The 26,742-nt window shown below is 42.0% G+C and overlaps 1 protein-coding gene and 1 long non-coding RNA gene across 2 annotated transcripts in view; one reads left to right on the forward strand and one right to left on the reverse strand.

Annotated features, from left to right (window-relative positions):
* The window catches only part of LOC123998576, a 38,166-nt gene extending 25,321 nt beyond the window's left edge, over positions 1-12,845 (reverse strand). The window contains exon 1 of the long non-coding RNA XR_006832287.1: positions 12,641-12,845. This is a non-coding gene — a long non-coding RNA (uncharacterized LOC123998576). The remainder of the gene's footprint in view (positions 1-12,640) is intronic.
* A 2,037-nt stretch (positions 12,846-14,882) lies between these two features.
* On the forward strand, positions 14,883-23,906 carry LOC123998575 (transcription factor Sox-10-like). The gene is made up of 4 exons (XM_046303557.1): positions 14,883-14,992; positions 18,722-19,579; positions 21,237-21,502; positions 21,615-23,906. The coding sequence occupies exons 2-4, from the start codon at positions 19,137-19,139 to the stop codon at positions 22,394-22,396; spliced, it is 1,491 nt and encodes a 496-aa protein (XP_046159513.1). The 5' UTR covers positions 14,883-14,992; positions 18,722-19,136; the 3' UTR covers positions 22,397-23,906.
* Positions 23,907-26,742: the final 2,836 nt, after the last annotated feature.

Raw genomic sequence — 26,742 nt, forward strand, 5'->3', positions numbered from 1 at the left:
TGAGAGTCTTCCAACAAATCACGCAGTAGACCCAAGACCACTGCTGCTGGCACCACAGGCGATGCATGATCACATGAGCAAACAACCTGGCTTCTGTCTGTGGGTTCTACACGGGATACACATCAACACTCTTTGCAATTATTTTTATAATAACATATAACTTAGGACTGAATAACACTGATGATTAGGTGGGGGGGGGGGTTTCCTCGTCCACCTCATGCACTATGCTCTGGGTTTCTTTCAGCGATGAAGCCCAAATAGATTTCTAACTCCACATGTAGTACGACCAAATAAGAGCAAAACAAGAACTTCAAGAGAAAACTGACCAAACCAATCGCTCCGGCTGACCAAGAGGAACCTGCAGTCACGGTGCCTGGGTGAAAACACTGGGGAAGGACTAAGCTAAATATCATGTGGCTGTCCATGGTACTGATTTCTGTGTGTGCACGTAGGGACAAAAAAAACATGTTGACTCACCCTACTTGTTGAGAAATGCCAATCCTCCTCTCTTTCATTTTGCTGAAACATTCAGTACACACTTTCATTTTTTGTTGTCTTAGGCTACCTGGCTAAAACGCTTGCTCGCTAGCCCAACTTCTTTTCTTGGCCAATGCTAACTAAGCTAACATTAGCCTTCTACATCTAGCTACATATTGACCTTCCATCCTCTCAGTCCAGGGGGAACAATGTATGAATTTATGGTTGGATCAGAATGTTATGCAAGTGAGTGAGGACCCAAAAGCGACTTAACAGAAACTGAGTTTATTTAAGTCCAAACAGAAAATAACATAATCCTCAATCCTTTACAGGAAATGTCTAAACGGGGATAACAGAAATCCTCTAGTAGTAGAGGGGAATTGCAGGATAAGCGGCAACCGACTGCAGGTCCCTTCGGGTAGGCGCGGGCCGTAGCTGACAGAGACACCTGCTCACACGCAGCATCTGATGATAGGCAAAACACGACAGGACGGAACAAGAACACAGTAAACAGCAAACAAGGATCCGACAAGGACAGAAGCAGAAACAGAGAGAGAAATAGAGACTTAATCAGAGGGCAAAATAGGGGACAGGTGTCAAAGAGTAAACAAGGTCGTTAGGAGAATGAGGAACAGCTGGGAGCAGGAACGGAACGATAGAGAGAGAGAGGGATAGAGAGAGGGAAAGAAACCTAATAAGACCAGCAGGGGGAAACGAATAGAAGAGAAAGCACAGGGACAAGACATGACACAGAATCTCCATTATAATCCTTGGCCAATAAGGAGAATGAAGTAAAACCACAAGTCCAAATCACTATCCTTGTCCATGGCTAATTTAGGAAAGGGACAATTTTAGCTAGCTAGCCACCGCAGGACAACAGCACAAGAAGATGCAACAATAAAAAACGTTATCTGTCAATGACGTTTGACTTGATGTGATGTGATTGTTGTGAAGCTAAATCCAAACTGGCTTCACTTGACCCTGTTTTTGGTGCGCCAGGACCATATACAGTTGAGCTCACTCAGTTGAACTCAACGCTGATTGGCTATTATTGTGTATTTTTTTAATCATGGAAGGTCAAATGCTCGCTGGCTTCTCTGGCATCCAATGCTGTGGGGGCGGAAACAATGTCGTACCCTTTTTGACCAGACAGCATCAGATAGATGGGCTACACATACAGAGACAGAGGGGCGCTGTTTTGCTCTCTCGAATGCCTTCTCTCCAGTGAGATACATTCAGCCTCTTGCGAATTGAAGGAAAATTACGAAACACAGAGATGAAAGATACATTATTTTAACTTTTTAAAATTTTTATTAGTACATTTTTGGGGAGGCCTGGCTTCCCTTGGTAACCATGAATACACAACACTATGAACATGAGCACATCTTAGGCCATAAAATATGTTGTTTTTCTCCTGCCATGATTGATCGACTATTAACTGCATGAACTTCAACTAATTGGGAATAAACGACTGCTTGAATGTCCTATTGTCAGAGCCTTCCTCTTAATTATCATGTTAGAGGCTTCCTTGAAAGAGGTGGTTTCATCCCCACAATGTCAGACCAGTAGTCGTTCAGGGTAGAGACAGATGCAACCCCTGCTACTTGGGCATGGGCCACGGCAATCAAAGTTTCATTCCCTGCTCGAGGCGTGTTAATTACGCGAGGTCGCGGGGATCACAGTTGGCGGGTAATTACCCAAATGGATGTGAAGCTTGTAGTCTAGGCAGAGGATGAGTCAAACACAGACTCCTTCTCACACAGTTTACACTGTTATTAAGCGTCCCCTCCAAATCAATCTGTTCACCTCTGTCTCTCGCCCCTCTTTGTCTCACAGGAGTCACAGTCACTTCAAAGCTGTCGTCGTGCTTGATTACTTTTGATTGACTTTTGACTTTGACTTTTGAGAATGGGGATCATGGGGCTGAGCAGCCTTACTAACCGCTGCCTCACAGCATGAGAATATGGTCAGAGTTGTATTGTCATTAGTTCAACATTAGCCTTAAAATCAAGTGTCAACTTCCTCCACCCAGGACATACAGCAAATCAAACACACCTTTAAAAGCACAAACTACAAACATTTCCCCTGATACATTCCTAGTTGGCTGGAAGACATGTGGTAGGAATATTGATCTTGTATATGGACCAAAAGGCCACGCCTGAGAGGGAAGCCAAGACCATACACAACTGAATATTTTCAGTGATGCAAATGACTCTGACCACGTTCCAGCCAGCACCCAGACAGCAACATGGCGACAAAGGACACTTTTGTTCTCTTCCAAATTCTTGTGCATCATTTTCTGCAAATGCCTGAATCTCCTCGTCCCTCGCCTCTCATTCCACTCAATTAGCATGTTTGTGTCTTACGCCCCTCAGGGACGGATAAAACTGTCAGAATGTTATCACATAATACACACACACTATGTTATGTGGCACCGAGAAGGTGACGCAGAGAGATGGAGATAGTGGTGACAGGAGGTAAAGAGTAGGTGATTGGTTTTGCTCCAGGACCACTGGGGGAATGGTTGGGAGGGACACAAGGCTCCATTGAATGTTTTCTCACTTACTCCTCATGCGTCTCTCCCAGTTCTCTTCCATCTCCTCCTTTCTCCCACAGCTGCAGCAGTGCTCGTGCTTTTGCATTAGAGGAGGGGAGGGGGAGCATACTGACAGAGAGGCGGAGTGAGGCTGAAAAGAAAGAGCGAAGGAGAGATGTGGAACGGGACAGCGGCCGCGGAGTGAACTGAAATTCAAGGAAATAAAGAAAGTAACAGTTAACCTCAAATCTGTTGTTTGTAAAGATGTGTATAAAGATGGCAGAATTGAGATACGATGTCATGTTTTAGCACTACCCACTGAGTTTGGAAACTATGGCGCGTGACATGGTTCAATGTGCCAATAAATCAGCACAATCTACCTTTTCGGTTTTTCAAATTGCCGGCTTCTTGAAGCTAAAATTGGGATCATGTATACGGTGGTAATTACCAAAAATTGTAGTGGAGAGCAATGAACAATACGTTGAACAATGTACGGCGAACTTAGAAAACAAGGAATTTGTGGTGAGGGCATGTGGAACTCCATCTTTATGCACCTCTGCTGTTGTTCAATCTTTGCCCAATTACACCTGTTTCATGGTAAATACTGGGACTTTCAAAGGGTGCCTGGTTTTTGGAGGAAGTCAGTGTGGTGGAAAACAATGGCTCCATTCATACTGATATATGCAAAGTATTTTTTGATAACAAATCATCTCAGCATGATTGTACTTGGGTCATTCTGAATCCATTGTCACTTCATGGTCATTATTGCCTACAATTGACCCTTGGTCTGGCAAGACTGACTTTACATCAATATATAGATAATAAAAGACTGACTTTACATCGATATATAGATAATAAAATACTGACTTTACATCAATATATGAGTAATAAAAGACTGACTTTACATCAATATATAGATAATAAAATACTGACTTTACATCAATATATGGATAACAAAAGACTGACTTTACATCAATATATAGATAATAAAATACTGACTTTACATCAATATATGAGTAATAAAAGACTGACTTTACATCAATATATGGATAACAAAAGACTGACTTTACATCAATATATGGATAACAAAAGACTGACTTTACATCAATATATAGATAATAAAATACTGACTTTACATCAATATATGAGTAATAAAAGACTGACTTTACATCAATATATAGATAATAAAATACTGACTTTACATCAATATATGGATAATAAAAGACTGACTTTACATCAATATATAGATAATAAAAGATGTAAAGTCAGTATTTTATTATCTATATATTGATGTAAAGTCAGTATTTTATTATCTATATATTGATGTAAAGTCAGTATTTTATTATCTATATATTGATGTAAAGTCAGTATTTTATTATCCATATATTGATGTAAAGTCAGTATTTTATTATCTATATATTGATGTAAAGTCAGTCTTTTGTTATCTATATATTGATGTAAAGTCAGTCTTTTATTATCCATATATTGATGTAAAGTCAGTATTTTATTATCTATATATTCATGTAAAGTCAGTCTTTTATTATCTATATATTGATGTAAAGTCAGTCTTTTATTATCTATATATTGAGCGGCCCATGGATCAGACTCCCATACTCCCGGCCTCCTGCTTGGTAGCGCTAGTCATGTGGGATCTGGATGCGGACATTGAGCAGGTGCTGCGTACGGAGCCCGCTCCCCTCCAGTGTCCCGTTGAGCGTAAGTACGTTCTGTCTGCTGTCTGTGACCAGTTGATCTATTGGGCCCACACGTCTCCCTCCTCTGGTCATCCGGGGATCGGTCAGATGGTGCGCTGTCTGGCTGGGAAGTACTGGTGGCCCACTTTGGCAAAGGACGTGAGGGTTTATGTTTCCTCCTGCTCGGTGTGTGCCCAGTGTAAGGCTCCGAGACACCTGCCCATAGGTAAGTTACATCCCTTACCCGTTCCACAACGAACTTGGTCACATCTGTCAGTGGATTTCTTAACAGATATTCCTCTCTCACAGGGCAACTCCACGATCCTGGTCGTTGTGGATCGTTTTTCTAAGTCCTGTCGTCTCCTCCCTCTGTCTGGTCTCCCTACGACCCTACAGACTGTGGAGGCCCTGTTTACACATGTCTTCCGGCACTACGGGGTGGCCGAGGACATAGTGTCTGATCGGGGTCCCTAGTTCACTTCGAGGGTCTGGAGGGTGTTCATGGAACGTATGGGGGTCTTAACCAGCCTTTACCTCAGGTTTTCACCCCGAGAGTAACGGGCAGGTAGAGAGAGAGTCAACCAGGATGTGTAGAAGCAAACCATTAAGGAGAGCTCAGCATTAAATATAGATAGGTTTAGTTGCTAGGCTGAAGTAGCAAGGACATGCACATTAAGATAAGATGACACCCAGGCCATATGACACCCAGGCTGTACTCTGTTTTTGAAAGAGTACATTAACCAAGACCATACGTACATTTATGACAGCTGAACGTACTATGGTCAGAAGGAAAAAGGAAGAAGGATGGAAGCAAGATAACTGATGACTGACACGTGAAACATAAGCATGCAATGCATACATTATTTTTAGGACGTGAAAGGAGTTCTACCATCATTATAACCTAACCAAAAGCAGATATGAGCGTTAATGGGCGTGAACAAGCAAGCTCTGAGATGAAAAGAAAATAATGGAGAAAGGTCAACGGAAGCTATTTTTGTATAGAGGGAGGGGACTCTATATGTTATGCAAAGACAGAATCTTATAAAGGCAGGACTCTGTAATATGAGAGTTTAGTCTCTTTCCATGGAGGGGCTCGGCTCTGTTACGTTAGTGATAAGGTCCTTCCATGGAAGGGCTCAGTTTTGCTACTTTGTATTAAAGTCTATATTGAATTCACAAGTTCTTGTAAGAGTATTATATTTCTGAGACAATTCTCCATGACAGATGTGGGCAGGTTTCTGCGGTCCAATTGCCAGGACCGTCTGGGGGAGTGGGTAGCGTTTGTGCCCTGGGCCGAGATGGCACAGAACTCGCTTCGCCACTCCTCCACTAACCTCTCCCCCTTTCAGTGTGTATTGGGGTACCAGCCAGTTCTGGCACCATGGCATCAGGGTCAGACCGATACTCCTGCGGTGGACGACTGGTTTAGGCGCGCGGAGGAGACATGGGAGGCCGCTCTTGTCCATCTCCAGCGAGCCGCGCGTCGTCAGAAAACCAGTGAGGACCGTCACTGCAATGAGACCCCTGTGTTCGCACCAGGGGACCGGGTTTGTCTCTCGACCCGTAACCTGCCCTTCTGCCTACCCTGCCGGAAGCTGGGTCCGCAGTTTGCGGGGCCATTTAAAGTCCTGAGGAGGGTGAACGAGGTATGTTACAGATTACAACTTCCCTCTTATTATCGTATTAACCCCTCGTTCCATGTGTCTCTCCTCAGGCCGGTGGTGGCTGGTCCACTCCAGGAATCTGAGGTGCGGGAGGTTCCTCCCCCCCTTTGGACATCGAGGGGGTCCCGGCGTACAGCGTTCGTTACACACCAGAAATAAAATTGTAGACCTGCACCAGGCTGGGAAGACTGAATCTGCAATAGGTAAGCAGCTTGGTTTGAAGAAATCAACTGTGGGAGAAATTATTAGGAAATGGAAGACACAAAAGACCACTGATAATCTCCCTCGATCTGGGAATCCACGCAAGATCTCACCCCGTGGGGTCAAAATGATCACAAGAATGGTGAGCAAAAATCCCAGAACCACATGGGGGTACCTAGTGAATGACCTGCAGAGAGCTGGGACCAAAGTAACAAAGCCTACCATCAGTAACACACTGCGCCGCCAGGGACTCAAATCCTGCAGTTCCAGACGTGTCCCCCTGCTTAAGCCAGTACATATCCAGGCCCGTCTGAAGTTTGCTAGAGAGCATTTGGATGATCCAGAAGAAGCTTGGGAGAATTTCATATGGTCAGATGAAAGCAAAATATAACTTTTTGGTAAAAACTCAACTCGTCGTGTTTGGAGGACAAAGAATGCTGAGTTGCATCCAAAGAACACCATACCTATTGTGAAGCATGGGGGTGGAAACATCATGCTTTGGGGCTGTTTTTCTGCAAAGGGACCAGGACGACTGATCCGTGTAAAGGAAAGAATGAATGGGGCCATGTATCGTGAGATTTTGAGTGAAAACCTCCTTCCATCAGCAAGGGCATTGAAGATGAAACGTGGCTGGGTCTTTCAGCATGACAATGATCCCAAACACACCGCCCAGGCAACGAAGGAGTGGCTTCGTAAGAAGCATTTCAAGGTCCTGGAATGGCCTAGCCAGTCTCCAGATCTCAACACCATAGAAAATCTTTGGAGGGAGTTGAAAGTCTGTGTTGCCCAGCAACAGCCCCAAAACATCACTGCTCTAGAGGAGATCTGCATGGAGGAATGGTCTAAAATACCAGCAACAGTGTGTGAAAACCTTGTGAAGACTTACAGAAAACGTTTGACCTCTGTCATTGCCAACAAAGGGTATATAACAAAGTATTGAGATAAACTTTTGTTATTGACCAAATACTTATTTTCCACCATAATTTGCAAATAAATTCATAAAAAATCCTACAATGTGGCCTCCCGGGTGGCGCAGTGGTTAAGAGCGCTGTACTGCAGCGCCAGCTGTGCCATCAGAGTCCCTGGGGCGACGCACAATTGTCCGTGGGGCGACGCACAATTGGCCTAGCGTCGTCCGGGTTAGGGAGGGGTTGGTCGGTAGGGGTGTCCTTGTCTCATCGCGCATCAGCGACTCCTGTGGCGGGCTGGGCGCAGTGTGCGCTAGCCAAGGTGACCAGGTGCACGGTGTTTCCTCCGGCGCATTGGTGCGGCTGGCTTCCGGGTTGGATGCGCACTGTGTTAAGAAGCAGTGCGGCTTGGTTGGGTTGTGTATTGGAGGACGCATGACTTTCAACCTTCGTCTCTCCCGAGCCCGTACGGGAGTTGTAGCGATGAGACAAGATAGTAGCTACTACAACAATTGGATACCATGAAATTGGGGAGAAAAAGGGGTAAAATTCTAAATAAATAAATAAATAAAAAATCCTACAATGTGATTTTCTCAATTTGTTTTCCTAATTTTGTCTGACATAGTTGAAGTGTACCTATGATGAAAATTACAGGCCTCTCTCATCTTTTTAAGTGGGAGAACTTGCACAATTGGTCGCTGACTAAATACATTTTTGCCCCACTGTAAATTGTGTATTTCCGTTTTTTCTTTTTTCAAAATTAGCAAAAATTAGCCCCACTGTAGATAATAAAATACTGACTTTACATCAATATATAGATAATAAAATACTGACTTTACATCAATATATAGATAATAAAAGGCACACCTGTGCGTTACAGTTTACTTAGTTGCCTGGAAATTTTAGCCACAGGAAAAACAAGGATAGCAAAACATAGATGCATGCACATTATCATCAAAACTTTACAAGCAATCTGCAGAATATTATAAAGTATTTGTTTATGGTTGAAATGCTATTGATAACGGCAGGATTCACAAAATGGCATGCAATGGCAAATGAATGGTTATAGAATGCCACCAAAGATCCGGCAGGTAACTAAACTCCGCTATTTTTACCTCAGAATCTAACTCCACAACCCCCTATCAATTTCCTTTAGATGTCCCCTCACACAATTGAAGTAACTAGATTCTTCCCTTTGGCTAGCTAGTGTAGATATGAACCAGGACATACAAAGGGCCATTCATGGTGCTTGCAATACATCGACCCACACCCCTTCCCAGCACCACCACACCCCATCCCCTATTGCCTCCTCGCCCCATCTCTCTCTAGCATTTTCTCCTGCTAACCCCCCACCCCACCCCACCCTGCTCCCCAGCTGCATTGAAAGCCAGTCCAAGTTCTATCCCCCTCCACTATTACCACCCAACCAGCCTACCCCCCCCATCACCACCAGCAACATCGGAAAAAAGAACACAAAAGAATAGGAAATTCAGTGGTAGGAACACAAAGACAGGATTCATGGCAAGCCACAGACACTCAAGAGGGGGACCTATTTAAGCGCCGCGCAGCTGCATCAATGTATTAAAAAGATGGTTGAAAAGAAAGGTCAGAAGGTCTCATGGAATGCTGAATTATTTTTATTAACCCTTTGAAGATTGCCTGACATTTTAATGAGCTTTAATCATTATTTATCACAATCAGTGAGTCATTTCTGTGAAGGATTCCATTGTCATTGTGATATGGTAAATGTAAGGAATCTTAAAGAGTTCAACTCTAGGAGTGCTGAGTGTCTATGAGTGTCTAAGTGTTAATGTGAAGTAGTGGACAACAGATACACTGGGAGTCTACGTTCGAAGGGAAGAGGGACTGTGTGATATCCTTGTGCTCACCTGTCAATGTCTACATCCAAGAATGGCGGTTACAAAACTGACTGGGGGGGGGGGTGAATGCGGCAGCTTTGACTGACCTGCTGCAATGGGAAATATTTGTGCACCTGTTTGATTTTGTACAGGTGCAAAATCTGTTACCGCCTAACAGCTTAGAGCAGATCACATATTTAAGAGTGGGTAAGCTGAATGTCTGGTCTGTGGGCCATATCAGAAATGAAAAGCAAACCCCAAGAAAAGTATGGTAAAGTTTGCAATCTGTAACTTTTCTAGTGGATTCCAAAATATCCATAACAAAGCCAGACACCAAACAAGGTAGCTAAAAGTGAGAGATACATTTAAATGAAAGTAAATGACTTATTGTTCTGTAATGGACCTCTGTGTTGTTTGCCTATTCCATCTTGTCCACTGTAATCCATCTAAGCTGCCATTGCTCAGTGCCAAAAATAGGATTATGAGGAGGAAGAGTTTGGGTGTTTACTGGGCACCTTATTCAAGTGATGGATGACAGCGGAATTCTCCCCATCCCACCAGAAAATATGAGATCATTACACTAAGTCCAGTCATTTCTGTTTTTACCACTGACCTCTCTCTCCCTCTCCAGCTCTTTCTCTCCCCCTATCAGATTCTCTCCTTTTGTGAGAATGCAGGAATTCCCCCAGGAATGTTCTCTGCCAGCACACAGACAAAAGGTCAACCCTTTCCTCACAGACACAAAATGATAAATACATTTGCTCTAGAAGATTCTGGTCTTTCTCTCTTCTTCTTGTTGTGCTTCTTCTATCCCTTAGGTGTTCTTGAAACAAATTTGATCCAGTCTAGTGCCACAGGATGTTGTTGATATCTGTCCCTGTTGTGACCAGGTTAATAGAAGAGCCCCCTCAGGTAGTGTCACAGTCACAGAACCATGAGGCCCACATTAGCAGTCTGCTTTGAGGGTGACCCCCCTGGTCACAGACCTGAGTTCCAACTGTTTACCGTCACAACTGTCTACGGCTGCACAACAAACGGCATCATCACTGGACACATGTCAGGTCCCTGGCACCACAGCGGATTTATGGGAAACTCAGAAACTAAAGAGACGGTTTCAACATGAACCACATTTCTATGTTGTAGGAAACATTTAGCAACATAAGTCACAGTAAAAAGCACTAAGTTCAACGTTTGTAGTGTCCATTTGTTTCTACTTTCAGATAGTGATTTAAAATGATATGAAGGAGGTTTGTGAGTAGAAAATGTCCCAATACTGCGACATATTCCATTCTAAATGAACAAAGCTAAATAAACAAATAGCAAATAAATCCTCATTATGAATCAACATATAATAAATGAATATTCAATAAGTAAGAGAAGTCTCATTCTGACAACTGTTCTTATTCCTGTGCCTCTTATTTTTTTCATTTCAATCAATACCATCATGTTAACGATTTGTTCTATTGATAATTATATAATTTGACCCTTTTTTTACTTCTCTACATCTGTAAACGTCAATACATTACATACAGTTTAGCACAATATTCAAATACTGGTTCTAAAGACACAACAACAAAACAGAGCAAATATATTCACCATTTCACATTTTTAAAAGGTTTACCACAAAGTTGGACGCTGTTTTATCATATAGAAAAAGCATATTTATTAATTAACAAGCAAAGTCAGAGGGTGAAGGAGTTAGGCTTCTGTTATAAAATATATATTTAAAAAATGTGTCTGACATTAAGTTTTGATATTTTGACAAAACATTTTCCAGAATATTTGATTTAATAATGATCTGACACTAATTTAGGCTTTCGACATAAATGACCTGTTAGTCGTTGTATGCAACCAAAATTGAAAAGCCACATTTGCACAACTTTATATATATTTTCGTTACATCAATGCTTCCTCTAATATTCTGATAAATTAGTCATAATGTAAAATTGAGGAAAATGTATTTCTCGTCTTATTCTGTCACGTTTGCTGCCATTAACAAAAACAATAGTCTGACCATTTTGTCCTACAACAAGCTCAGTAAATGTAGGCTACAATTAGAAAGTATAACATACCATATCCTTGAACATATTTAAAGCAAGATTCCTTAGTTGATATATAAATTTGTGGATGTAAATTAATTAGATATATCCATTGATTGTTGAAGAATATAACTTATAATATATAAGTTTGTTTTACTCCAATGTTTGTAATAATAATAATAATAATAATAAGTGATTGGATTCATATAGTGCTTTTCTACCAACTGAAGTACTCAACGTGCTTTACGTAGTAAGGGGGAAACTCACCCCATCCACCACCAATGTGCGGCACCAACCTGAGTGATGCACGGCGACCATTTTTGTTCCAAAACGCTCACCGCACATCAGCGTTCAGGTGGAGAGGTTAAGAGTGATGTATGCCAATTAGGAATGAGGTTGATGATTCGGTGGCCATGATGGAATGGGGCCAGGTTGGTAGATAGATGGATTAGACGCGGAGTTTTCATAAGAGTTTGACTAATTGTGAAATGACTTATTGTTAGGCCTAAAAGCAAACCAACAAAAACAAATCGCATTGATAATAGTTCACCTGATGTTATAAGAGAATCGATTATAACGATATAACCATGTCTAACTATTCCGAGTTATTTTGAACAAAGACCTTCTATTAACCTACGCCAATCGTCTAGGCTACTAAATGTTTACACAATTAATTAAGAAACCAGCTAAATTAAACTTTAACATTAGGCTAATCAACCAAATTGCATGGAAGCATATTCTTTGTTAAATACATAATTTAATACATTTTTTCTTTCGATAAAATATTATAATTTGCCTAGTGAAGAATATAAAATGTAATGTCGTGACGGTGCAGTTAAAAATAAATATTTAAACAACAACGATTCGACACATGCGACCACAGATATGTTCACCTGGCTTTTCTCTCCCTCTTAATTCACTTCAATAAATCACAACACAATCACACACAAATGCTGGGTCCTTACGGGATATTGATTTCGATAAAGAAACACTAACCACGTACATGAAGTGTATCTTTCGGAACGTTTTGCATTACAACATCCTTAGCTTATAACAACAAATGTATAATACATAATAGACATACCAAACACTGAGGCTCAGAAATTATACGAATCACACGTATTTCTCAAATATTCGCGCCTTACAAAATGTAGGCTAAATATTGACATGAAAAGAGCAGTAATAGGCTAGTCTTTTCACCCCCAAACGCCATTAATTCCTGATGTTCTCCCAATCTTTACTGCACACTCACAAAAACTCACTTCAATGTTGCGGCCAGGCCACAAATCCTGAAGGACCAGCCAGTCCACCGGAGTTGCATTTTAAATGTCCCCCTCTCAAGAGCCGGACAGTGCGACAGAGATCCATAAGCAAAGTAGAGGTCTTGGAGCATTTTCCCCTATATGTGAGCGTTTGCTGAGACCCAGACAAAGAGACGCACTAAACGGAGACATGACTTTTTATCTTTTTCTTTTTTATATACACAGAACTGTTTTTTGTTCCTCATTTTTTCATTTTAAGGGGATAATGGAAGGGGGTGTTCGTTTGATCACATGATTACAATTCACCTGAGATAAAACAAAGGGCGCAAAGAGAAGAGGAGAGAGGGAATGAAAGGGCGAGAGAGGGAGAGAGAACCAGACAGAGAGATTCACTCATGGTTAGGATTCCCTTATCACAGTCAACATTCATGGATAATGAACAAATAAGGGATTTTTTGGGGATGAGGGGGTAGTGTCGGGAGAAGGAAATACAAGGGGTCATTGTTGAAAAGAACAGCGCATGTATTTGTGTGCGTTCGACACATTATACCCCCCATCACTACTTTCTATATTTTCTCCAAATGCTGTTTGGTTTTAAATGTGTGTTCTGTGTATCTAAGTGACTGCGCACTGATGCAATTATAAAACTCACACATAGGATGAAGTAGCGCAGTGTTCGCCTGCACTGGATAGTCTACTGTAGGCCAACGTTGATGCTCTATCCAACAAACCAATGTCAGTGAAATTTAAGTTAATCTAACACAAAATATCAAGAGATAAATGCCTATAGGCCAACTGTTCACTTAGCCTAGTTTGTGTGCGTAAAACGTGCGTAAAATCGATATCTAAATTAGAGGGACTCTGAGGGACTCTGAGGGAGGGACTCTGATATGAGCGTGCAAAAACAAAGCATCAGTGTGTTCTCCTGAGACCCCGCTTCTAATTTAGTTGATGTCCCCGGACATCACTTCAAACAGGATAAGAAGAGACACATCAAAGTCAGTTGTTGACGCGTGTATCCAGTGATGTGAGTGACAGGATGCTGGACAAGCTCCTGTGGGGCACAGTACATCATGTAGCCTATCATTCAAATCAAATGCAAATTCACACCACCAACAGGAAATGCAGAAACAGGAAAATAAATTACATTTGATAACATCAGAGAATAGGCTCCTTCTACAAAACAAATATGGCTTATAATAATAATAACAATAAGACGAAAACATTTATCCATGGGAACGCGTTCAAGGTGATTGTGGAGTTTGGTAAATATCAATGTACCTCATGCGTAAATGCACATAAGGCTAGCCGGTAGTCCTATTTATAATAAAGGCCTTATGAATTATTCAGAAACCCAAATCATTGTTTATTTGAAATTGAGTGATGACTTATGTTTTTATGGTCTCTTTTTGGTGTGGCCCTATAAGCTTTTGCAAATGAAAATTTCTCATTGCGCATGCCGCTAATATCCCTCTCCAATACATTTAACATGACAAATATCATAGTCAACATTGCTATTTTATGATTTGAGCATTATATAGATATTTAGGCTATGCCTACATTTAGAGATGGAATCCCTAATTCCAAATCAATAATATAAATCATCCATCACATTAAATCGTTAAATCAAAATCTGCTACCCAATCTGTAATGGCTATAATGACGTATGAGAATAACATGGATCTGAAAAATCACAACGTAGAAAAACATATATTTCTTACTGAATTATAGTTTTTAATCTTAACAAATGTTCATAGAAAACGGATATTTTTGTGTTCCACATTGGAATTGCCCTACTCTGATCACCACAAGAGGGTCAAAAAGTAGCACACCCCAAATATGGATGATATCACATACATTTTCCCAACAGAAGGGATTTTCCATAGGCTAGATATTGCTTTTGAGAAGTCTGAAATACCCAAACCCAAATGGCACTGCAGCCTAGAAATAGATCAGTAGCCTACCTACATTTACATTTACATTACCTAACCAAAACAATCGAATCGTCTCCACATTATTCAGGTAGGCGTAAAATTGGCATAATATTGATGCTAATTTTGACAGTGAGATCCTACCCTGCAGGAAACTGAGCAAAAATAATAATCGACCAATCACATTGATTGCCGGTGTTGCATGCGTGTAAGTTTGCTGCTCCTTTAAGACTTTTCCCCCCACTTTTGTATTTTTCCTCACACAACGGAGCTCTTTAAGCCCCGGCGCGACACAGAGCAGGCATTCATAGAAGGGCAGCGCGAGCGAGGGGGCTAGGGAGTGAGCGCGAGCGTCACTTTGGAAACTCGGGAACACACGGACTCTCGTGCAAAGCGGGCGACCTCATTTTTCATTACTGAAGTAAGGCGCTTAGCTTTTGAAATACTTTCCTGTCTCTGCTGTTCTCTCTCTCTCTCTCTCGTTCTTTCATTTGTCAAATAATCAAGCCATAAAGTTCGTCTAAATTGTGCAGTTAGAAATGATGTATTACACCTACATCTTTTCTAAATCATTGTTTTATTTAAATTATTAGACTATTATTATTAGGCTATTATCATTATAACTATTACCATATTATTATTGTTACATTTAAAATGGATAATCCTGCCGTGTAAAGTGGGCATCGCCTGCTCTGTTATAGCAGGATATGATTATCGTGACTGGCAGGAGAAATACATGTTTAATACGCATCCCAGCAATATATTATATATATATTTTGCAAGTGTATGTTACAGACTATATAGGTTAATACAAATAGGCCTACTGACATACAATTTCAATTATGAACCAGCTTCAAAGTTATGTATTCCGTTTAGGTGTGCCTTGTCATAAATGGTCCTTTCGAAGATACAATTATTTATAGACCAGTGAAAAATATAGTTTTATAACGTCAGGAGATCGATCGAGTTCAAGTTTAAATCAACGAAACTTTTCCCATTAACAGCAACATTTGACTCCTTAATTACATCTACTGACTATCCCAAAAGTCATGACGCATGGGACTATTTTCAACGATATGAGGCATTTGACAAGTATTATGCCTATTTATTCGTGAGTATTTACAGGTTGACTGATATACTCATTCATTGAGAGAAAGTTAGTCACCAGGATCATCCATTTCGTAATGCGTTAAAAGCTGGTCGTGTTCTCGTCATCTCTGATCAGTGGTTCGTGCCAACAACCTGTTCAATGCATACAATATTCTAGACCTGCATCAGAACACAAACTCTAAGGCCAAATTCACGATAAAACTCAAATTGGCACGTTTTATTCAATTGTTTAGAGACAATTGTTTTGGAATTTTTTAAAATCGCAGATTCAGATAGGCTATGCCATATTTCTGGATATGTTAACGTTTTTTATTTTATTATAATGAATGAACACGTTACAACTAACTAAGGGAAAGAGACTACAGCATCAATAATGGGAAAATATTTTCGTAAATCAAGGGAAATGTATTGTTAGGTCAAGCGATAAGAAGGGCTTTGGAGTCCACTTCTTTCATGTAAATTAATGACGGTTGATATAGAAAAAAGTCTAACTGATGGAAAGTTAGACATCATAAACACCAATTTAAGAGGAATGTTGAGAACAATCAATATACTGTAGGCTACATAATATATATATATACAGTAGAGCCTATATTGACAATAAATTAGATACGAGTTTTCAATGTGGACGAGCAAAAATGGGCATTTAACTCCTGCTTTAAACCGCGTGTCTTTCATAGTTCTGAACTAATCTGAAGGACAACCTGGTGAAAATACTTTATTTGTAAAAAAAAAAAGCTAATTGAAAGAAATGGTCAATATTGAATCACATAGGAACTCTGTTCTCTCTGCAACCAACTCGAATGGGCGAGCGCACCAAGACCGGAGTTGTCATCAATTATTGTCGCCTTATATGTCCATTACAAACCCGTTATTAGCCTATACATACACTACATGACCAAAAGTATGTGGACACCCGGTCTTCGAAAATCTAATTTCAAAACCATGGGCATTAATATTGAGTTGGTCCCCCCTTTGCTGCAATAACAGCCTCCATTCTTCTGGGAAGGCTTTCCACTAGATGTTTGAACATTGCTGCGGGGACTTGCTTCCATTCAGCCTGGCTCGCAGTCGTAGTTCCAATTCATCCCAAAGGTGTTCGATGGGGTTGAGGTCAGGGCTCTGTGCAGGTCAATCAAGTTCTTCCACACTGATCTCGACAAACCATTTCTGTATGGACCTCGCTTTGTGCACAGGGGCATTGTCATGCTTAAACAGGAAAGGGACTTCCCCAAACTGTTGCCACAAAGTTGGAAGCATAGAATCGTCTGGAATGTCATTGTATGCTGTAGCGTTAAGATTTCCCTTCACTGTAATTAAGGAGCCCGAATCATGAAAAACAACCCCAGACCATTATTCCTCCTCCACCAAACTTTACAGTTGTCACTATTCATTCGGGTATCTTCCAAACCCAGTCCATTAGGCTGCCAAATGGTGAAGCGTGATTCATCACTCCAGAGAGCACCTTTCCACTGCTCCAGAGTACAATGGCAGCGATCTTTTTTGTCAGCAACAGGTGTGGCTAAAATAGCGAATCCACTAAATTGATGGGGTGTCCTCATACTTTTGTATAAATAGTGTATAAAGCTTCAATATTTTATTCTAAGTAGCCTGTGTGAGTGTCCTCCTGTCATATGAAAAGTAGGCCCATAGCCTCTTATGCGGACGCGCAATTGGAGATCGTTTGTTGCGAGCGCAGTTACCCATACGGACATAGGCCTATTCAGATTAACATCCGTGCCAGAGATGTATTAATACGCTTCAACGTAACAGACATATGGTCCAACTATTCAAGAAAATACTAGTAGGCGCGCTATTGCTGGATGAGAGCCACGAAAGGGAACGTCTAACCTGCATTTTGGTATTAGTCAAAACCTTATTGACTAAAACGCACCGGTCAAATCTCTTTGCAAGATGACGGCGTTGCAATGCGATCCATTAGGCCTAATACGGCTGTAATTAAACACATTTGGGCAGTGGCAAAGGAAGCAGCATTACCACACCCCATGCTCTTCTCCCTACTGACCAATGTAACAGTAACACTATCATGGGGGCAACAGCTATGTGCGTGGACAGGATAACAAATCGGCGTACAGAAAGGATTGGGGGGGGGGGTATATGTGACCACCAGGTGCACAACAGGACGTGGTTGAGGTACAAGATGAGATGGCACAGTCCCGCCAATGCTCTGATAATTCACCACCAGTATGTCAGTGGCATCCAAATGTTACAAAGGATCAATTAGGCACTAGAGAGACAAGCATTATGAATTTAACTTCTACAATATGACTGATTCAACGATTAAATCAATTCTAAAACACACAGCCTATAGTTTGTTATTACAGTTCACAAGTTCGCTTAATCAAAACGTCAAGGTCGTGTTGGCCTACACAGGCGGGCGTTGATTCTATGGACAAAACTACACATTTGACCCCAATAGGTCGCATACAGACACATAGCCTATACCTTTTTCAAACAGACAGTGTCCAATTCACACACGCGCATACACACGTACCCACGCGATTTATATTTCCAGCGCCAGCCCGTGTTTATCTAAGAGCTCCGAGGTATAAATCGAAGCCCTGTGCTGGTGCGGGCTCATATTATTCCAACACTTTCTCTCTGGGGAGCTTGCAATAAGTGCCAAACCTTAAACAGTAGCTTGTTAGCAGGAGTCGAGGCCTGGGCTAGAATAACAGACCGTCTGCACTAACTGTATGGGCTTCAGATTCACTTCTATATCCTAATTCCGAATAATTTTTATTACATCCTTTATATGCTAATTAAATGAAAGTATTCTGAGCAAACAATGTACCACAAACCCAGAGGTGCCTTATTGCTATTATAAACTGGTTACAATGTAATTAGAGCAGTACAAATACATGTTTTGTCATACCTGTGGTGGTATATGGTCTGATATATCAAGGCTGTCAGCCAATCAGCATTCAGGGCTCAAACCACCCAGTTTAATAATATGTTCTATATTTCACTCACTAGGGTATTGTTTTCTAATACATACTCTACTTTATGTCCTTTGCAGTATTTAGATAAAGGACTACAATTTCAAAGACTGCAAGGGAGAGGACACTGTTCTACTGGAGCAAGAGGTGGGAATCAACAGGTAAACTGGGATCCACAATACGCGCTCAGCGTAAGATACCAGCAACACGGATGGAAAGAACTTTGATGAGGAATCCAAACAGAATTTTAGAACGTAGACTGAGAGTTGAGACTGACTGGGAGTTTATATAAAGGAGACCTCGAGTGACAGAAGCAATCCTTTCGTTTTAAACAGGCAGAGTTTATATTCCTGAGAAAGGGTGAACTTCATCATTAGTTCAGACATAGGGATAGGCCTAGGATTAGTCGTTGAACACCCATAGGCCAAGAAACTACACCCTGTGCACGTTCTGTTACTCACCTGAGGGAGGAAGCTTTCTTGGAAGAGAGGAAAGATGTCGGGAGAGGAGCAGAGTTTATCTGAGTTAGAAATGAGTCCGGGAGTCTCGGACGACGGTCACTCCTTGTCACCGGGTCACTCCTCCAGTGCAGCAGGCGGAGGAGACTCCCCCCTATCCGGTCCGCAGCCCCAGCTGCCAGGGATCGGCGACGACGCCCTATCCGATGTAGCTGGCGGGATTTCCATCAAGTCCGATGAAGACGACGATCGCTTTCCTATTGGTATCCGCGAGGCAGTGAGCCAGGTGCTGAACGGCTACGACTGGACTCTCGTGCCAATGCCTGTGCGTGTAAACTCCAGCAGCAAAAGCAAGCCGCACGTGAAAAGGCCTATGAACGCCTTCATGGTGTGGGCACAGGCCGCACGGAGAAAACTGGCAGACCAGTATCCCCACCTCCACAACGCGGAGCTCAGCAAAACCCTCGGGAAACTATGGAGGTAAGGGAACGCGTTTATTACAGCGTCGGTCCGCTTTGGTAAACAACAATAAACATCCAGGGTTACACAAGTTCAAATGCGTTCTTAGTCACAACATCCTGGGTCAAAAGTTCAAAGGACACCTCATGCTACAGTAGACTTGAATTATGGACCCATAAAACATAAAAACAACTTAAAAAGTCACAGATCTTAGATTTTTCAAGGCATGTTCCCTTCTTTACAGCAATGAGTTTCTCAATCAAATTAGCTGAGATATGTTAAAATAATATTCTACCAGCTCAGAATAAAGCTTGTAAAAGCCCTACAACCTAATTAAAAATAATCATAATTATGTTGATTATGTAGCCTACAGAAAACAAAAAACATGTGTTCTTTTGTATTCACATTATAGTGACTGGATATGCCCAATTTCATAACCTACTTAATTCATGGTGGAGGGAGATGGCTGCAGTGGGAATCACTGAGGTTTTTGTAATCCCCTCATCTATATATTTTAAAGCACAGACCATTGTCAGATATACACTTTTACAGCCCTGTCATTTGTAATTGAGAGCGCCATATTAAAGAACCTAAACATATCCAAGATTTTACTGGTCAACGGGTTGAATGGTTAGTTCAGTCAGCCTTTAACACAGATATGGAGGACTGTTGCTAGGTCAGACTGATTGGAAGGCCCAGAGAGGCTAATTCATTAACCTTATAAGGAGGCAACATTAATTAGATAAAGACTTGACCTTGAGCCTGCGCTTGATTGTATAATTGACCGAGAAACATGCTGAACTGGGAGTCTCAAAGGTCAGTGTTTTCTCATGCCAGTCCCCCTGACTCCACCATCAGTAATATGGATTTATGTTACGTGCACAGGATGCATCTTTCGCCTGTGTCTTCATTTCATTACAGTCCAGCCGAAAATCCCCTGGTGTGGGCAGGTTTTCTGATGCAGTTGTGCAGATGGCGGATTCGATTTAGAACGAGATGAAAATCAAATGAATGTTTCAGAGGCAAAACTGACGGTAGAAATAATCTCCACAGTAGAAATATTTTCTAAAAATGTTTTAATGCTAATCAAGGAGAATAGCATCATTTTGTATGTGTGTTGCCATTACACCAGTTAGACATTTAAAAAAAGTAAAATACTAGAATACTTAGTAGATTGAATATAAAAGGTGATGTGTCCTAGTTGACACAGACCACCTGGTAAATAAAATGTCATTCTTCTATTGGAGTTGGCCAGGGTTATTGACCTCTGGGATGTGGAGGTGTCAAAGGAACCAGCACTGTGTCACTGTTATCTTAACACACACATAACGGTCATCATATTATCAAAATACATGCTGTTAAATGTTCTCAGACTACTGTAATTTCCTCATTCAAACAGAATGGCTGAATGTATTAGAGTTTGACACATGCATCAAATCAGCAGCACAAAACACCTCTACTTTTTAAATGTTTTTATTTTACCTTTATTTAACTAGGCAAGTCAGTTAAGAACAAATTCTTATTTTCAATGACGGCCTAGGAACAGTGGGTTAACTGCCTGTTCAGGGGAAGAACGACAGATTTGTACCTTGTCAGCTCGGGGGTTTGAACTTGAACTCCTGACTGAAATTAAAATGTTCTATCATTGTTGTTTCAAAAACGATTTTCTCCCTCATAGGCTCTTGAATGAGAGTGATAAGAAGCCTTTCATCGAGGAGGCGGAGAGGCTGAGGAAGCAGCACAAGAAGGACTACCCGGAGTACAAGTACCAGCCACGCCGCCGAAAGAATGGCAAACCCGGCTCCGGCTCTGAAGCTGACGGCCACTCTGAGGGTGAAGTCAGCCACAGCCAATCGCACTACAAGAGCCTCCACCTGGACGTGGCTGCCCACGTTAGGGGGGCAGGGTCTCCTCTGGCTGATGGACACCACCCACATACTGCAGGTATGCCACAGAGTCTGACCAGCCCTATCGATGCAGTTTGTCACACATCCCCATTCTAAATAATACACCACAAGCCAGGCTGACAATAACTCTGCTTTGTGTCTCCCCACAGGCCAGAGCCACAGCCCTCCTACACCACCCACCACCCCCAAGACGGAGCTCCAGTCTGGGAAGTCGGGCGATGGGAAGCGGGAGGGCGGTGGAGCAGGGAGCTCCCGTGGGGGAATGGGGGTAGGAACAGAGGGTGGCTCTGGATCAGGGTCAGGCAAACCACACATTGATTTCGGAAACGTGGACATCGGTGAGATCAGCCACGAGGTGATGGCCAACATGGAGCCCTTTGATGTGAACGAGTTTGACCAGTACCTGCCCCCCAATGGGCACCCGGGGATCGGACAGAGTGTTGGGTCTGCGGCAGCAGCAGGGTCCTCTGCATCTCCCTATGCCTACGGTATCTCCTCTGCCCTGGCCGTGGCCAGTGGACACTCTGCAGCGTGGCTATCCAAGCAGCACCAGCAGCATCATGCCTCACCTCTGGGCTCCGACCCCTCCAAGGCCCAGATTAAGAGTGAGGCCAGCTCGGGGGGTCACTTTTCTGAAGCATCCTCAGGGGGTTCCCATGTCACCTACACTCCCCTCAGCCTGCCCCACTACAGCTCTGCTTTCCCCTCGCTGGCCTCCAGGGCCCAGTTTGCAGAGTATGCTGACCACCAGGCCTCGGGATCCTACTACGCCCACTCCAGCCAGGCCTCAGGGCTGTACTCTGCCTTCTCCTACATGGGGCCCACACAGAGGCCCCTGTACACAGCCATCACTGACCCGTCCAGCATGCCACAGTCACACAGCCCCACGCACTGGGAGCAGCCGGTCTACACCACCCTGTCGCGGCCCTGACAAAGACCGGGAGCAGAAGGCTCTGGTGCAGATTTGGCCCCAACGGCAGACCCACAGAGCGGAGGAGACCTGGGTTGGAGGCAGTGGGGCGATGGAATCCCCTTCTGGTCTGGCCCAGATGCAGGAAGGCCTGTAGGGTCCAAGGAGGAATGGAAATCAGATGATTTTATGGGGTAACGTGTGGTGTATAACTTCAATATTGAGTACTCGGAGGGTTGGATAAGAGAATAAATCAAATCCGTATTCAAATCTAGAGGCTTATCATTGAAATGGTTTTATGATGTAAAGATGTCAACAGTACAGAGTGCCAGTGCTAGCCCATACATCTACATCTCAGGCATGTTTAAAACAGAGGAATTACATGATGTAACACAATATCCAATATATAATCAATGACATATTCTGTGATTGGCCTAGAGGTATATTTCCTACAATTTCTTGTATCGACTGAACCGCATACGTAAAATGTATGCTCACATGACTAAGTCTCTTTGGATACATTTGTCTGCGAAATGACATACAGAATGCGCGTGCATATAAGTTGCCTATGTTGTAATTGGAATATACTGTATATCTATAACAAAGGGCATACAGTCCAGAAAACAAATGTTTTATAAATTAAAATGACCAATGTTTTGAAACCAAAACTTTAAAGAAAGAGAAACATTATTTAAGTTGTTTCTCTCTGTATGACACTGTATTACAGTACTACATTGATGTTGAATTAAGTACAACACATTTTTCTTTCTGACCTGATTACAGCTCTTTGGTGACATACCCTCAACACTATATTGATTTATCAACCTGAATATTTTTTTCCCATGGCACTGACTATTATGTTGATTCAGCATTGTCTCTTTAACACAGAACATTTCAAAACTGAATAGTGAATAAGAAGACAATACTACATAATGATTTGATATAATCATCTTCTATTAACCAAAATTGAGGTCATTAAGTATGTATCTTCAGTAGACATAATACATTATTTTCATTGTTATAATCTTGACTATTAATGTCATTATATTGCCAATGTTTTGCCATCACTACACTGAACGTCTGCACCACTGCCCTCACTTTTGTCTTCATTGTTTGACATTTAAAATGTGTCTATACACTGAGTGTACAAAACAGTAGGAACACCTGCTCTTTCCATGACATAGACTGACCAGGTGAAAGCGATGATCCCTTATTGATGTCACCTGTTAAATACACTTCAATCAGTGTAGATGAAGGGTAGGAGACATGTTTAAGAAGGATTTTTAAGCCTTGAGACAATTGAGACAGGGGCTGTGTACCATTCAGAGGGTGAATGGGCAAGACAAAAATTTAAAGTGCCTTTGAACCGGGTATGGTACTAGGTGCCAGGCGTCCTGGTTTGAATGTGTGAAGAACTGCAACGCTGCTGGGTTTTTCATGCTCAACAGTTTCAGTTTCCCGTGTGTATCATGAATGGTCCACCATCCAAAGGACATCCAGCCAACTTGACACAACTGCGGGAATCATTGGAGTCATCATGGGCCAGCATCCCTGTGGAATGCTTGACACCTTGTAGTCCATGCCCCAGCGAATTGAGGCTGTTCTGAGGGCAAAAGGGGCTGCAACTTAATATTAGGAAGGTGTTCCTAATGTTTTGTACACTCAGTGTACCATATTCAGTGTAAAATGTTTGATTTGTAGATAGCTGTTGTAACATTTTTGCTACCTGTTTATGGCTTTTCTGAAATGCCATCACAGAAACACAGTTGCCTGAGATTGAGTGATTAACAGCATGCATGAATGAGTTCTCGAGTCTACAGAGGGTAAGATCTCAAACTGGCCTTTATGTCATGAAATACTAACCCCTTGTTTGCAACAGAATAGCAACAATCCAAAGGGTTATTTTCTAAAGAGAGGTACCAAGAGACAACCCCAAAATAACAGTACCTGTAGTTAAAGTTGGATGCCCCTTCATGTTGTAATGTGAAATAATACCTTGTATGTTTACTTTATTCTAATATATGTGATTTGAATTATATTATTTTAAATAATGGTAGTGCTTCCTTTTGGCCCAGAACTACTTTTGGGCCATTTTTGTACATTATGTCTTGAGTGTAAGAAGCACATGACATTTCATTTTAAATCCTACATCTTGCTTTAGGAATTGCTTGTTCTTATGAATATTACAATGATTATTTATATTTGCTGGTATTATGTTTTTATGTGCTGTTAACAGGTTTTCTTCACCGTGTTGAAAACTTTTGACTGTTATTGTTGTTTTGGTGTTTTCTCAGTAAGTGTTGCCAGCAGAACAAAACAACCTGGAAATACTAGTGGAAACAAGACCGTAGCAACACGATGACTAATGGATTCCTCTCACACTAAATAAAACTATTCTTTCTGCTTTTGTAAAAGTCTGTCTCCACTAATGTTTTTATACCGGCTACCCTGAGAAAGGTAAGATGACATTGGACAACAAACAGTGAATTCCAATATACCATAAATGCTACTTGCCAAAGTGAATTATTTTCTTATTTTCCTCACATTACAGAATTAGGCTAGGGTTAGGGCTTGGGCTAGGCGATGTAACAACAGCAGTTATGCACCGCTTGGAGTAACTCAATCATTGTTTCATACACTTAACAAAAGCAATTTCAGTGAATGGATCATGGCTAATTCAGTTAGGCTGAGTATGATTACAGAATATTGAAAACCATGGCAGCCGTCATCCATGATCTCTAGGCACAGAACCCTTTTGCTGGATATTGCTGTTCTTTGCACAGGCTACACAGCACCATACAGACAACACTGAACCCCACTATGGTCCACTGCTCTGACCGGTCCCACTACACGCACTTCAGCAGTTTAAATCATGTGTGTGTATGCCTATGTCCATGCTTGTGTGTGATTGTGTGTTGTGGGTTAAGCCTGACTCTAATTCCCTCTATTTAATCGGCTGTGTGATACTTTGGTAAGACAAAGAGAGCCATTGAGAGGAAGCAGTGAGTGGAGGGAAACGGGGCAATGAGGGAGCCATACCCAGAACTGCCTGGCCTGTAGCTCACTGGGATACAAAGGGACTCTCATACTGGCTGCACAGTCTCTGCACCCCCACCCATCCCCAAACTCCCCTGCCTGCTCAGGTTGGGACTGTAATGGGATTAAAACGTTCCAAAACTGGAGAGAGATAGAGATGTGGGCAAAATGCTTGTATGGTGGAGGAAAAGAGGGAGGCTGCAGGATATTCAAATGTTGTTTCATAGAATGGGTATAAAAATGGACAGAAGTTTCCAAACAGAGTTGAATGGGGGGACAAGAAAACACAGGAGGGTGTTAGGTAAGTGTAGGCCAGGCCAGACATTATGCACGTACGCCATCATCAGAGTGGATCTACCCTAGCGATGCACCCTTTTCTGTGGTTGAGGAAATGGTCATGTGAAGATCTTGTGTCCCATATGCTGTGCCATCCTCAGGCAGGGAGTCTTCCAAATTCACTGAGACCCAAAAAGACAAGCAAAAAAAAAAGATACCGCCAATGCCATTCCCCATTGTGGACCTCTTAAATCACGCTAAATATAGTTAAGAAATTAAATGTGGATGGTTGAACAAGGCTAAAATGAAATGGTTTCCTATAAAAAGCGTCACAGGCCAGAAACTGCACAGCCCTGGTTGACCAAGACAAAGATCTATTTTCTTCCTGCTTGACCTGGGAATATCCCTCATCCTCTTTCTAGCAGCTTTCTTTCTACTCCTTCGGCCTATAGGAGAATGTCGGCCCACTGTAAGGACTAGAGTAAAACTAGACTGGGGTGTCATGGCCCCTTTACACCCAAATATGCTAATTGGGCAAGGGTCCCTCTCCCAAAAACTTGGGTAGGGATCGTTACCTCAGTAACAAACCATTTCCACTAAAACAATGAACTGACTGTGCTTGTGTGTTTGAGTGTGTGCAGATAGAACAAGTAAGAGGGTGAGAGCCATGTCAGTTTCAGTATCTGTCCATCATTGGGAGGTATGGGTACAACTTTCACGATAATATAAAAGAGTTGTTTGACTGTGGAACTCAAACTGGAGAAAGAACACTGACTGTTGTGAAACCATGCGATTTGGGGTGTTGGGTTGGATAGGTGTTTTATCTGTACAAGTCAGAAGATTTAGGTGCAAGAGCTTTGTACAGTACAGAGTAAAAGACAACTGATACAGTAAAACCCAACACACAATCCTTCAGTCTATAATTGTGTTTGGGTCATGTCAGTGTGACTCAGTACTTCAGCCAGCCTCCAAGAAAAACATATTATGTCATATTTCTGAGATATCAACACAGATCTCTTAGAAATCTCAGTTCTTGGGAGGATTATTTAAAGACA

The sequence above is a fragment of the Oncorhynchus gorbuscha genome, linkage group LG16 (genome assembly GCF_021184085.1).
Source record: "Oncorhynchus gorbuscha isolate QuinsamMale2020 ecotype Even-year linkage group LG16, OgorEven_v1.0, whole genome shotgun sequence".
NCBI lineage: Eukaryota > Metazoa > Chordata > Actinopteri > Salmoniformes > Salmonidae > Oncorhynchus > Oncorhynchus gorbuscha.

What these genes read in the sequence shown, in the direction of transcription:
- LOC123998575 (XM_046303557.1), top strand. Translation starts at nt 19,137, where the DNA reads ATGTCGGGAGAGGAGCAGAGTTTATCTGAGTTAGAAATGAGTCCGGGA. An exon ending in ACCCTCGGGAAACTATGGAG is followed by an intron (nt 19,580 to 21,236) that starts GTAAGGGAACGC and finishes TCTCCCTCATAG; the next exon opens with GCTCTTGAATGAGAGTGATA. An exon ending in ACACCACCCACATACTGCAG is followed by an intron (nt 21,503 to 21,614) that starts GTATGCCACAGA and finishes GTCTCCCCACAG; the next exon opens with GCCAGAGCCACAGCCCTCCT.